The sequence below is a fragment of the Gadus macrocephalus genome, chromosome 16 (assembly GCF_031168955.1).
Source record: "Gadus macrocephalus chromosome 16, ASM3116895v1".
Taxonomy (NCBI): Eukaryota; Metazoa; Chordata; class Actinopteri; order Gadiformes; family Gadidae; genus Gadus; species Gadus macrocephalus.
In genome coordinates, this window is record NC_082397.1 from 26,694,251 (window position 1) to 26,709,111 (window position 14,861).

Sequence of the window (14,861 nt, forward strand, 5' to 3'; positions counted from 1 at the left end):
GCAATGGTGGATTACCGCACGGGCACACCGGGCACATGCCCAGGGGCCCAAGGGCGGTGGGGGGCCCTAAGCCGGAGCTTCTGTGTGAAGTCGCTGTTAGTAACTTTTAATGTTGCATTATCGAAGCAATCAGTAGAGAAATACAAAAATTCAAGCGAAAACAGCAATAGTAGGCCTATTAATACTGAGTAAAAAAAAAAAAGATCACTAGGGGGCACTATTTCAGTTAGTGAACGGGTTCACGAACAATGCACTGTGATTTAAACATGGAGCAACGGCGAACGGTTGTAACGTGAACTCTTAAGTGGAACCTTAACCTTCATAGGGTGTTCGTTTTTTTGTCACACAGGAGGTGCTGCTGGGTCTGGTGGACCCATTTGCCTTTTAATTCAACATAATCAAGCTTTTTTTTTTAAATACTCACCAGATGGTTACTTCATCCCAATTGCAAGTAATATAAACAACACATATGTTAAATTTGTTCACTTTACCTTTGTTAAATCACATTTATGAATAGAGGTGCCACTCGTTTTTGTTTCTTTTTGTATTAAAATGCAACAAAATAAGGAAATGCCTCATAAAACAGGCATAACTTGGAAATAATCAACATCATTAGAAATTGAAACATACTCAATAACATCTGTCTGAACAACACATTAAAGCCTTTGAACTCGGCCATTATACGTATATCAGACTATACCACACATGAGGGGCAGAGTCTCACTGTGTGCGTATTGCATACGTATTTTTTGCACTGGTTCCATGTATATTGTGTTTTTCTGTCCATCATGGGTCCACACACTTCACAGCGTTTCTTTTTGGCTGACGGGCTGGTCCTACATCTGGCTGCTTGCGGGTTGTTCCTGGGGCTGGCTGCTTGCGGGTTGTTCCTGGGGCTGGCTGCTTGCGGGTTGGTCCTGGGGCTGGCTGCTTGCGGGATGGTCCTGCCTGCTGAAGGGCTAGTCCTGAGGCTCTTTTACGTTTCGGAGCTGGCTGATGCTCATCCTCCTCTTCAAACTCGGTGTCAGACTCTGAAATGTTATCCTCACTTTCCGAAACTATTTCCTCTGCATCACCATCAAAACCCTCTGTCTCTTCAAATATCAACTGTAAGGCAGTCTGAACAGAGAATCGCTTTGCCATCTTGATCAGTTGTGGTATGGAACCACGCTGACAGAGCTTTTTTATAGTGTCAGGTCCCGAAGCTTGGTTCCCGCAAGACAGAGGGTGAAATGTGTGGGAATATGGGTGTAGATAGTGTTGGGTGCTTCAATTTTGCAACCTTGTGCGGGAACAGTGGGTGCACACTGTGGGTGCTCACACCAAGGGCCCATTCACCTGCTTCACCTGCTTCACCTCTCTCTCTCTCTCTCACACACACACACACACACACACACACACACACACACACACACACACACACACACACACACACACACACAGAGAGGAAGAAGGAAATGAGGGTGCACAGAACCTATGATTTCCACACTTAAAACTAGCTCCGGGTCCACTGGACCCGAACACCCTGTGTGTAATATAAATGTGATGGGGGGGTATACAGGGGGGGGGGGTCATTGAAAATGTTTTCTGATTTATGTTCCTCAAAGAAAATGAGCCAAAGCCAATGAATCTTAGTTCAAAAAAATAATTATTTGTATCACTTTTATAAAGCTAAAAACTGAAAACGGGTCCCGAACACCTTATAAGGGTTAATAGGTCCATGAGTGGAACAGCTAATAGCGAAAAATAAATAAACAAGAGAAAATGTATTTGCAAGTCGTTTAGGCTATGCTTAACTTTATAATAGTTCCATGGTACGCAGCAAGAAAGATACCCAGTCACAATACTCCCGTACCATCTGTTTGTATACTTATAATTAACAGCATGGGCTCCCGCTAGCTTAACATAGTATTACCGTTTACTCTTGCATTAACAAGAGCAGCGGAAATCTGCTCAATCGTCAATGTGGTCGGAGTGCCCGCCCCCTCCATGTGGACTGAGTGCCGGCCCCCTCCATGTGGGCGGAGGGCCGGCCCCCTCCATGTGGGCGGAGGGCCGGCCCCCTCCATGTGGGCGGAGGGCCGGCCCCCTCCATGTGGACTGAGTGCCCGCCCCCTCCATGTGGGCTCCGTCTGCGGGCTGCAGTCAGGGGTACTTGCGCTAACCTGCTGCACTAGTCCCGCCCTTTACACGGTGAGACTTTATTCGGATTGGCTTGTGAAGTTTTAATACAACCAAAGACAAAACAGAAATTAAATGATTTACGTGTGACAGGTAAAAGGTTAAGTTAAACATAAACAAGGCTTCTTCCTCTTTTATATCCTGAATTCACAAATATTTTAGACTTGATAAACTTAAAGGCACCCAGTGCAACTTTATGTAAACATTCAATGAAAAATAAACATTCAATTTCTAGTCTTTTTTACACGTAGTTAGTTTCAATAACTCCATACCATTACATATCGACATTCAAGGAGCAAAGATGAGACGTCGTTGTGTGGTGAGAACTGATAGAAAATCGTAAACAACAACAATCGCCGGTGGGGAGAAGCCATTTTTCCATTGACTGGAAGCCTGCTTTATTTATTGTAGGTTACAAAAAATAAAGAAAATGGCGGCATTGTTGTTGTTATCGATTTTGTATCAGTTCTCACCACACAACGACGTCTCATCTTTGCTGCTTAAATGTCTGTATGTAATGGTATGGAGTTATTGAAACTTACTACGTGTAAAAAAGACTAGAAATTGAATGTTTTTTTTTAAGCCTCGAAAGTTGCACTGGGTGCCTTTAAAGACCTTTATATTAATTTATCTTTTAACTGTAAATAGTTTTATTAAACGTATTATATTTATGCTTTTAACCCGCACACATTTTAACCCATTTTATTATTATGAACTCTATTTATTTATGAACATTAAACACAGCATTTTATTATACTGTTAATTATTTTTTATGCTCTGTAACTTGTGGTTTTTGTACAGGGCTACACCCTCCCTCTTCTGAACGTGTAGATGTCCTCATCACACCTTTTGTCTCTCTTTAACTTGGAAGATTTTTGTACAGGGCTACACGTGTATCTACGTAATATAAATGTTATATACATTCCGTAACTCGGTTCCTTATAGTAGCCGTGATTTGTGTGGTTCTGTTACTGTGTTAATTGATTTACTCACGAATTGGGTAGCTAGTGTATTAGCCTGCACCTCGTGAAGCACGTGTGCGTCACTATTGCATTATTGTGTTAACGTGTGCATGTGGCAGCTATTTATGCCAGTTATGTTTAGATAGCATTTATGAGATGTTGTTAGTACTAGAGCCCGGTGTTTTAGTAGGTAAATCTAGTAATAACTATTTGTCTATTTCTTATTCTGTCTTACAGAAAAACCATTCCTACATCATTCATTTATTCATACATCTGTTCATCCATTCCGTCATTCATTCGGTTGCTTATTGAAGCCATCATTGATGTCATTCGTCTGCAAGAGATATAAACATCCTGAACTGTTCCCTGTGTATGCGTCTACTCTCTGACCGGAGTTACCGTCCTGGATAAAGTGATCCAAGCAAACACACACATACATTCTACAATAGTATCTGAATCTATGCTGTGATCTGCTGTCCGAAACCTATGTTATGGATAAATTGGACGAGATAGGCAGAAAATATGTGGCCCCTGAACACCAGAGTGAGATAATTGAAGCAACACGGTTGTGGCATTGTACATTGGAGTGGCACCGTGCGTTGTAGGTTACATACCGTAATTTATAATGGGTAATTTGATTTATTTTGCTTATGATGTGTTTAGTGATTCTGTATCAAATAGGCTTGCTGTTTTGATTTATAGTATGGTAGCAAATGATGCTTTTATCAATCATAATACTTTTATCAGACGTGTGTATAAGGATTGTACGGAACCCGTAAAGGGTCATGAAAATAAAAGAAAAGTATCTCGTCAGCACGAGAAAGTATCTTGTGCGCACGAGAAAGTATGTTGTGCGCACGAGAAAGTATCGTAGGCCTACTCATATCACTGGCAATGTGTGTGTGTGTGTGTGTGTGTGTGTGTGTGTCAGAGAGCTACCTGCGATAAGAAAGTAGTGTATTCAAATAGAGGAAAATCTGAATGGGTATTTTAAATATTCCAGTTAATCCTTCCAGTTGCGTTTAACCCAGTAGTTTATATGAGGAACAATTGTCTACAAATCCATTGATCTTCCAGACATCGAACAAGAATCCACAAAGACACATTGCTTTAAAAGTAAAACCAGTTGTAGGTATATAATTTATTTATTCACAAGTATATACTTATAACTGCGACTGTTAAAAAGTGACACATCACATTATCAACTGTAAGCATAAATATCATTTTTTGTTTAATCTCTCTTGAAACTTGTTAAATTAACCAACTGAAAACAGTTATGGGTCATTTTCAGCACCACTGTATAGTACATTCTCCATATTGCATCAGGATATAAAAATATACTGATATTGTGATCTTTTTTTCTTGAAAACATTCTTTCCATGTTTTTCAATGGCAAAGAAACAAGAAGAGGAAGAAAGGATCTTGTGCTGCAAGTAAAAGTCCTCATTGTCAGCATGTTGTCTTCTAATATGTGCATACACAATATGTCCATTCATTCATGTATTCACAGTACTGTTAAAACATCATTAGCAGTGGGAAAAAAAAAGACTACAAATAAAAAAACTATAACAACAGAGTATTATGGTGTCTCTTAGACAGGACAACACTCACAGTGCCACCGGCCTCCCAACAGAGAGAGAGAGAGAGAGAGAGAGAGAGAGAGAGAGAGAGAGAGAGAGAGAGAGAGCATGTTAAAACGTAGAGGAGTGTGGTACCGCAGTGGAAGGGCTGGTAGAGTGAGAGTGTAACATCGGAACCATCATTGCAGGAACTGTCAACATAGAATATCTCAAATAACGCCATGGCAATTAATAATAATGAATAACAATGTCATGATAACCTTGTGATAATGAGGGACATTGCAGATAAACAAAACTAGAACATACAAAAAGATCCAAATCAAAACACAAAAAGCCAAAATTAGAGACATTTCTTGGGGAGAAAATGTCTTAATTTAAATGTTTGAGGCAAACGAGAAGATCCGTTTTTGTGTGAAGTAAAGGCGCTGTTGGGATGAGAGTTCGGTTCATTTTGCAGTGCATAGAGGGAGACTTCTGATCTGTTCAAATACACACACACACACACACACACACACACACACACACACACACACACACACACACACACACACACACACACACACACACACACACACACACACACACACTGTTTCAGCGGAATTGGACGATAATGACCAGATGGGTTGAGGAAGAAAATAATGAGATTTATTTGTTTTCACTGCATTTGCTTGTGTGTGTGTGTCTGAGTGTGTGTGTGTGTATCTGTGTGTATGTCTGTGTGCATTTGCGTGTGTGTCTGCGTGTGTGTCTGTGTCTGTGGCGCCTTGGCCTTCCTGTCGTTCAGCGTCATCGTAGGAGAGGATGAGGGGGGAGATGGACGGGGGGGGTTTACATCCGTGAGGAGGAGGCCAGCTCATAGAACAACACGTACGCATCACTACTGCGCACTTGGCTGGAGGACATTGGCGTTACCCTGAGAGAGAGAGAGAGAGAGAGAGAGAGAGAGAGAGAGAGAGAGAGAGAGAGAGAGAGAGAGAGAGAGAGAGATTGACTCAATTAGGTCGCATTCAGGTGTTAATTGTGCTCACCGTTGGTCTTTTACCTGCCTATTTTGTGTTGTGTATTAACGTCATCTCATTGACGACCAATTTTCTGCTGCTGTCAGTGTGTTCTTTACACAGAAATTGTGAGGTTTGTGCGTGTCAGAGAGACAGAGGAGAGGTTCCTTGCATGCCACATGACGTCATAGTTTAAGGACAATTCCGGTATTTTGAACATTGAGCCCCCTTTCTGGTTTGTTTAGGATGAAATAGAGTGGGTGACACCGAAATTTGAACTATTAGTCCTTTCGCGGGTATTTGGCTCATTTTGAATCGCTCCTGCCTGCTTCACAATGGTTGTCTGTGTGCATACACAAACCTGTCAACCCAGCAACCCTAAACGTTTGTTTTCAAAAATGTGCAAGTAACCGAGTGGTTAGTGGCATTCGTGAAGTTAAAAAAAAAATGATCGGCGCAATATATGGTTTCCATCCGTGTTAGTTACTAATTGGAACTATTTCTTCAGATACCTCACAACCGCATATAAACTTCCGCACAAGGTCCCACTCCGTGCAGCACCTACTTTCGACTTCCGTCGGCATCTGCCTGCACTTCCCACAGGCACACCACCAATTTCCCGTGATCCTGGGGACCGCTTCAGCCGGAGCTTCAGGCGCCGCTTCAGGCGCCTCCGTAGCCCTAGCCTCCATCTCACGTAGCTCCTCTTGGGTGAATTCTGGTTCAAAACGATATCCTCTGCCGTCAAACTCAAAATCGAGTGCGTCCTCCAGAAGCCACCTTTCATAATCCATTTTCAGTGATTTTCTATGTGATTTTCCCTAATCCGAGGTGCTCACGGTACAAGACTTCAAACCAACGTAAACAGCCCACCTTTCCGGTTCGGCGGAGTAATATCAACGTGCAGTAATGAGTCTTCCAACTGAAATCAACTGGCGATAAATGTGCAATAAAACACGACAGAAACCATATATTGCGCTGATATTCTTATGATATATATATATTTTTTTATATTTTTTTTTTTATATTCGGTTACTTGCACATTTTTTAAAAGGAACGTTTAGGGTTGCTGGGTTGACAGGTTTGTGTATGCACACAGACAACCATTGTGAAGCAGGCAGGAGCGATTCAAAATGAGCCCAATACCCGAGAAAGGACTAATAGTTCAAATTTCGGTGTCACCCACTCTATTTCATCCTAAACAAACCAGAAAGGGGGCTCAATGTTCAAAATACCGGAATTGTCCTTTAATAATCAGGTTGCGTTTAGGACGGTGTATATTTGTTTATTTATGATTGAAGAAGTATATAATCAATCGGTTTTCTGGCAATATATGTTTTGGGCGGGTTTTTGGGTGATTGGGCAGTTTTTTGTATATAGTTGGGCTGGAAATTGCCAATCCTATCTGGCAACACATGCTATCTACACAAATATATGCAATATGCCATATGAGAGCTGAGACTCCAGGGACTCCAATGGTATAAGACTTCATCATTTTGCGAGCATATTGCGATGAACTAGATGTGAAGGAATAAGGTCAATAACATACCTTTCCAAGTTACTACCACACGCACACACACATACACACAAACGGACACACACACACACACACACAGAAACACATGCAAGCGCAAGCACACACACACACACAGAAAAGCTCAGCTTCTATAGCTGCTTTCACACATACACGCAACTCCTGCCATTAGCCCGCTATTTCGCCGACAGGCCGTATATGTGAACGACATATCCTGACATTGGTATCCTGAAAACATCCTAAAAAAATACTATGCCTGATGTAGTATTTTAGCCGGCGGAAACGTTAATTACCTTATATGTGAATGAGGAGTAGAAAGTCGGCATTTCACACCATTTGAGGGGGTGTGTTGATGACGCTTCGGTCTGCATTTGCATGTCATTGAGTGGCACCCTATACGACAATCAATAATAATCTTTTTCGCTGAATGGTTGAAAAATATTAAAATGTTCGCACTGCTTTTCTGAGTCATTCGTGGTGAATGAACGCTAAATGATAGGTCTTATCGTAACCCTAAAAGTACACATCATACAATAAATTACAATACATGAGTTCACAGCTGCACGCGTCAAAGTGTGAATAAGTGTGAATGACCCTCACTGACGAACCTCGTGATATACAAATGCGGAGAAAAGACGAGGACATGGGTGAAAACGGCTTATATTTTATCTCAAATGTACACACACTTTATTTGTTTCCAACCATTTTACATTATTTAAATGGTGTGCATGTTGACATTGTTTACTCCATTTAGATTATGTTCAAATCCCTTCATTTGATATAAGCCAAAAAAAGCTCTTTTTTTTGTTACACAGGAGGTGCTGCTGGGTCTGGTGGACCCATTGCATTTTAGGCCTTTTAAACTATGCGGCTTTACTAAAACATATTTTCAACCTCACTTTTAACCCTAACCCTTGCACCACAGCACTCACTGCCTTTTCAGCAGGAAATGCATTTTCTAGTTGGGTATAAAATAGTAAAATGGACAGCATTTATATGTGTGTCTGGCTCAGGATCACCTCTTGGCCACGAGGAGCTGCGGACCGGCCTGGTAACCAGACAACGCACAGCATTCCACAAACTGTATCATACATTTTTGAGTCTACGGTTCTGCCACTCTGTGTAACTGCCAGCGGTGTGAGCCATCTACTGCTGAACAAACTGACATATAATAATAATAAATTGTATACTTTTGGTATACAACCCATTGGCCCACGATCCGTGTATGGTTCGTTCTTTGAATATTCCAATTTAAAACAAAATCAGAAATAAACAATTGCGGTAACAGAGTCGTTTTTTGGTTTTTCTGATTTGGTTTTGAAACGGAAAAAGGGCAAAAGGAATTAACAAATAAATCTGTGTATGGTTCGTTTTTTGAATATTCCGATTTAAAACAAAATCAGAAAAACAATTAACAGAGTCGTTTTTTGTTTTTTCTGATTTGGTTTTGAATTGGAAAAAGGGCAAAAGGAATAAACAAATAAACGGCATTTTATTTGTGTTTGTGTGTTGGTTTTTTAAACCCGAAACAGAAAAACAAAAACAAAAAAAAGTCTAATTATATTTAGACTTAGTTATGGCCGCACTTGAACCTTATGGTGATTTTATTCGTGAACTATTTGACACTGGAAAGACACACGACGCGAGGTTCTGTGTGGAGCACAACCTTCAAAGAAGAAATCTAGTTTCAGATTTAGTTTCAGATCGTCCACTCGCAGACGAAGTCGCCGGCTCCCACGGAAAAAAATAAAGCTGGCCATTGTAGAATGCGAGAGACTCGTTTGAAACGTCTTTATATGTATTTTTTTTTAATCCGCGTGCCCTTTTCTCTGCATTCATTGCAGTTTTATCTAAATATCACGCAAACAAAACAAGCAACTGGATTATTCCGTTTTCCCGTTTTGATTTAAAAAACTGAAAAATACTGTTTATTTGTTTATTCCTTTTGCCCTTTTTCGGTTTCAAAACCAAATCAGAAAAACCAAAATACGATTTTTTTTTTCTGATTTTGTTTTAAATCTGAATATTCAAAGAACGAACCATACACAGATTATTATTGCCCACAACTACAATGTGTTTTGATTTTTGGAACCGTCACATTTATATTTAGTTTAGATTGTACACATTCTAAATAGATAAATTGCAAAGAGCCTGTTTTATGAAATATCATGTTGATATTTATTTATTTTTTGGTGGAGAAAGCAAAGATTTCCGATGAGCTAAATTTCCCTGACATTTGGGCTGAAAGGGATCAAACACAACCTGGTGCAACATCAGACTTCCTACAACTCTCAATCCAAAACGCATGTTTGAAAATCTCATTGTGAATCCTAGCTGAAATACTCAAATGTATTGATCCACAAATGGAGAACATCCTGCTGTGTGTGTCTTGTGGAGGCGTACCTGGAGTCGTTGAAGCTGTACCATTCACCTGAGGTGGGGTTGCGACAGTAGGCCGTGTAGTGGCCGCCCATGGTGGTGCCTGAGTGGTTGGACACGGCATACAGGTTGTACACGGCATTGGCTGAACACACACACACACACACACACACACACACACACACACACACACACACACACACACACACACACACACACACTTAGTGGACTTCCAAAAGTTGCATAAACAACCATTGTTTTTATTCAAAATAAATCATGTCATAGGACATCATGGGCAATCCATTATTTAACTAATTAAATGGTTTTATATGCAAAGAAAGAAAATAAATGTGGAGGTGTGATAGGAACCCCTGGTGGCTTATTTAAAACCCACACACAAAATGTCTAAACAAAGATAAAATCACTTATTTAAAGCACTTTGGAGGGCAATCCAAAGTTTGTAACATTATACACAGGCAAAAGCACTAAAAACAAACGATAAAAGACAGTAATAGCAAACAAGCAAAATTAAAGAAGATGCATTAAAAGCAATGGCAAAGGTAGGATATTTTCTTAGATGTAAAAGTAGTCAGCATGTCTGTAGTCTTTACTGGCAGTTTGTTCTACATTTGAGTGGTAAGGAAGCTAAAGGCAGCTTCACCATGTTTAGTTGGACACTGCAGTACCAGCCGGACCTAGTGGTCTGTTGTACGGGGACAGGAGTGTGATAAGTATTTTGGTGCCCGCACCGTTGAGTGATTTATGGACAATCAGTAGGATTTGGAAGTGGATCTGTGAGATACTGGTAGTCAATGTAGTGATGAAATAACTGGAATTATATGATGAGCTTTTTGGTCCTTGTAACATCCCTGGCAGCAGTATTCAGGATCAGCTGGATCTTTTCTGAAGTCTTAGACAGACCCGGTCAGTCAGAGGGCGTTTTGCTAAATGCGCACTGCATTTTTTGTTGAATCCTTCAGTTAAAATAAAAGCATCTTGCTGGCCTTTTGTTCATTGTTAATAAAGAACTCAATCCTGCTTAGACCATGTTTCTCAAAATCATCTTTTGACATCAAGCCTTTGATCCTTATACTTTGAAGATGATACAAAGCAGATTCTGCTATTGATTTAATTTAGGTCTGTAACCAGAAAACAACAGCTTGAGCTTAATTTTTAATCTTCAAGGACTATAAAAGTGAGAACACACTTCAAATCTTTATTCACTGGCCCCCCTGAAAATGAATTCAGATTTCTCATTTAACTGGAGAACTTTTTGAACAAGAGAACAACTAGCTACTCTATTGGTTAATGTCCCAGGGAGTCAATTGAACTGGATTCACTGGGTGAGCGAGAGATATATATTTGTGTGTCATCTGCATACACGTGATATGAAACGTTTATGTATGATCTCGTAACATATGGGTAATGAGGTGTATTACTTACTATTATCTTTCCTAAGAATTGTCCAGACTTGTGTGTGTGATTGAGAAGCGTTTAAACAGAAGACTAAGGCTGATACTCACTGCTGTTCCCCGAGGCAAACTCCCGCAGGTCCAGCTCCTTCATGGGGAAGTTGACGTAGGTGGAGAGTTTGCTTGTTCTGCGGGCCTCAGAGAAGCGCTTAAGGTCTGGGAAGCCACGGGCAGTCAAGGAACACAGTGTCAACTTAATTTAGAGGCTCATAGATGCCCCACTGTGTGTTATATGTATATAATCATTGTTTTATGTTTTAAAAAGAAAAAGAAAAGACTAACAAAGAGAAATAATGTTAAAAGGGATCTCTAGTACAACGTTCCGTGCTGGATATCAGATTATAGATAATTGACCCACATGGTTTTACTATACTGTACATGTTCATGTATGAATCAAAGATGTTTTAAAGTGTAGGTAAATCAGCTCTTTGAGCTGGAAACTGAACATTATGAGATAAAAAGTTTTGGGCTGAAAGTCCTAAGAAGGTTGTATTCTACAGGTTGTATCCCCAAGGTTATCAAAAAATGTCTAATTGGTTAAATAAAATAAAAAAGATCTCCAATATAAAAATGTAGGAAGAATACATGCAATACATGCTTATCTATCACCTTTCCACAACACCAAACAGGCCATTCAAATAAATCCCCAGTGCTGATTTAAAATGATTAAAATTATGGCTGGTTGGTCAGTTATCAAGAAATAACTTTCAACTGATATCGTCTCTCAGCAGTCAAATCAAGAAAAGTCATGAAATGCTTGAAAATGCTACCATTAATTTTACTTCTACAAATTTATCAGAGTAATAGTAGTTCAATGAGGTTAGTGGGATTCTCTTTCCAAATCTGCTTTCAGTTGTTTGACTGAGGGAGTCTGAGAGCAAGCAGCGCATCGCATCCGTACTCAGCTAACAAACATCTCCAAAGACCTGGAATCCATTATAAATTCTCATGGAGCAATCAAATGAAGTTATAAAAAAAGTCCCTATTGCAACCACAAAGAGGAAAAGGATACGGAGCACGAGGATCTTGGGGAACCTTTGTACCGTAAACTTCTTGGTGCACCGTCGCCTGGCTTTACATCTGTAGCAGGTCTGTGAAGAGGGAAGAACAGCTCATGGGTACAGCTGCTGTATGGACGATTTGAGAGTTGTAAAGAGAGCAGTAGAGAGAAGACAAAGCGCAGGATCTAGAAATCCCAATCATCGGCCCTCCCTCTCTGCTACCTTTATATTTAGGGGATTATGCTGACGCTTTTATCCAAAGCGACAACCATTCAATCACACATTCACACACTGACAGCGGAGTCGACCACGCAGGGTGACAGCTGGCTCGTCAGGAACAGTAGGGGACAGGCGTCTTGCTCTGGGACACCTCAGCACTCAGCTTGGAGGAGCCGGGGATCAAACTAGCATCCTTCCCGTTACCAGTCAACCCGCGCTACCTCCTGAGGTACCGTATCCTGACTGACTGCATCACCGCCTGGTACGCAATTGCACCGCCCTCAACCGTAAGTGCTTTCAGAGGGTGGTGAAAACTGCCAAGCACATCACCAGGACGGAGCTGCCATTCATGGAGGACCTCTACACTCAGTGGTGCAGTACGAAGACTAACGATAGTTATGTTATTATAACTATTATAGTTCTATGATTGTAGGCTTCGCCTTATGGGCTCGTCCCGTGAAATTTTCAAACTATGCACCAATCAGCGTGGGCACCGCCCACATTTCCCACAGTATCGTGTCTATATAACGCGGTGTATACCGTCGCTCATCCTCCACGCTTTTCTTTCAGCATTTGGAGGGTACAGCAGGTGGGAAACTAGATGGCTACGCCTACAATCATAGAACTATAGTTATAATAACATAACTATCGTTCTATTTCATGTAGGCTACGCCGTCTAGGCTTCGCCTTATGGGCTAAGGTGAAGCTGCGAGCGGAGCACGATCAATGTACTCCTGCTGGACCCCAGTCAAAACGACTTAAGTCACCAGAGCACATTAAGACTCAAAAAGCCAAGGAAGTGTAAAACACAACAGCTTAATAAAAAACGAATTCCTCCTAGATCAAGCAAGGCAATGATCAAGAGAGAAAAAAGTGAGTCTATAAAGACTCCGGCTCTAATCCGTGCTTCATGGAACCCATGAAAATGAAAAGAAAAACCAGAGCAACACGGTTTCCATTAGGTCCGCTACCACCGGGGGCGGAGCTACGGAATCCGGCTCTCCAATAAGGGGTCTCTCTCGGCCGTTTCTTATTTGAAAGAAACGGCGGGAGTGCCATACTGGCAAACAAAACCACCTGACAATTGGCGGGCCAATAGAAAAACCCCCTAGCCTGTTTTTCATTTGAAAAACGGTGGGAGAGTAAGACTGGTAGTCAAGTCCAACTCGCCAGCCGGCGAGAGGAAATCCAACCACGCCGCTTTAAAGAACATGTCTATATTCTTAAGCTGTAAAAGGGGTCCCGGACTCCAGCACAGAGTTGCAGAGTCAACCCCTGGACATGTCTAACATGTATAAACGGACAAAGGGGCCGGGGGAAGACCAAGACGCAGCCGCGCAGATGTCTTCCACCGAAACGCCCTTGAGTAGAGCCGTTGAAGCGGCCACGCTCAAGTGAGCTTTAACGCCCAACGGTGGCGCCAAGCCCTGCCGAGAGTAGGCTAAGCAAACACCCTCACATATCCAGCGAGAAAACCGCTGCTTAGAGAGAGCGCGGCCCTTGCTAACTCACAAACAACTGTTGTGTGGAGCGGAACGCGGCCGAGCGATTCACGTACATAGCCAATGCCCGAACCGGGCACAGGAGATGCAACTCCGCCTCCGCCTCACTAGAATGAGGCGGGGGGTGAAAAGCCTTAAGCACAATATCCCTCGACCGAAAAAAACTATTAATGTTCTTCGGGAGGAACGCAGGATTAGGTCTGAGCAACGTGAAGGAGCTGTCCTCGTTTAGCAAGAAGCAACTCGGGCTGACAATGGCCCGCTTGGCAGAAACCAAGGCAAACAAGAGCGCCGTCTTAAAGGACAGGGCATCCAAAGGGGCCTGAGAAAGAGGCTCGAAAGGATCCCTGGACAATCCGCGCAACACGGTGGGGAGATCCCAGCGTGGTGTAAGCACAAGTGAAAACAGGCCCAACCCGTCTAGCCCCACGCAAGAATCTCTTGACCAATTGATGGCTGAAGACCGGTCCACCATCACAGCCTGCATGGCCAGCCGAAACGGCTGCCGCATAGACCTTGATAGTGGAGAAGGCCAAACCTTTCTCCAATAAGTTTTGCAGAAACGAAAGCACGCTTCCCACTTCGCATTGAGATGGGACAGCGTGGTTCCTCTCACACCAATTAGAGAAGGCGCACCACATTGCCGCATAGAGGGAAGAAGTAGAAGGCGCACAAGCACTCTGAATAGTGTTGATAACCGTCTCAGGCAAACCTTTGCCCTGCAGGATCAACCTCTCAGGAGCCAAACCAACAGCCGTCCCGAGACATCGGGCGGGTGGTGCACCGTCCCGTGGGCCTGTGAAAGCGCATCCGGCCTGAACGGTACCGGCCACGGCGCCGACCGCGAGAGCGCGGCCAGCTCTGGAAACCAGAGCTGGGGGAAGTACAGCTCTGGTTTGTTGATGCACGCCGCCGCCGACACGCTGTCTGTCCTGATCAGAACATGGCGGCCGCGCACCAGGTGAAAGAAATGCAACAGCACTTTCCTCACAGCGTCGAGCTCCAACATATTTATGTGTGCTGCAGGGGGCGT

At 42.4% G+C, this 14,861-nt stretch overlaps 1 protein-coding gene across 9 annotated transcripts in view; it reads right to left on the reverse strand.

Moving 5' to 3' along the window:
- Nucleotides 1–4,252: 4,252 nt before the first annotated feature.
- LOC132475056 (ubiquitin carboxyl-terminal hydrolase 2-like) overlaps nucleotides 4,253–14,861 on the reverse strand; it is a 120,233-nt gene continuing 109,624 nt past the window's right edge. For 6 of the 9 annotated variants that reach the window (XM_060076029.1, XM_060076030.1, XM_060076027.1 and 3 more), the window contains 5 exons: nucleotides 12,119–12,197; nucleotides 11,158–11,262; nucleotides 9,659–9,779; nucleotides 7,549–7,648; nucleotides 4,253–5,636 (listed from right to left, as the gene is read on the reverse strand). In XM_060076029.1, coding sequence (XP_059932012.1) covers nucleotides 5,601–5,636; nucleotides 7,549–7,648; nucleotides 9,659–9,779; nucleotides 11,158–11,262; nucleotides 12,119–12,197 — 441 coding nt within the window. In that variant the 3' untranslated portion in view covers nucleotides 4,253–5,600. The remainder of the gene's footprint in view (nucleotides 5,637–7,548; nucleotides 7,649–9,658; nucleotides 9,780–11,157; nucleotides 11,263–12,118; nucleotides 12,198–14,861) is intronic. The other 3 variants (XM_060076032.1, XM_060076035.1, XM_060076034.1) reach the window with 1 other exon arrangement.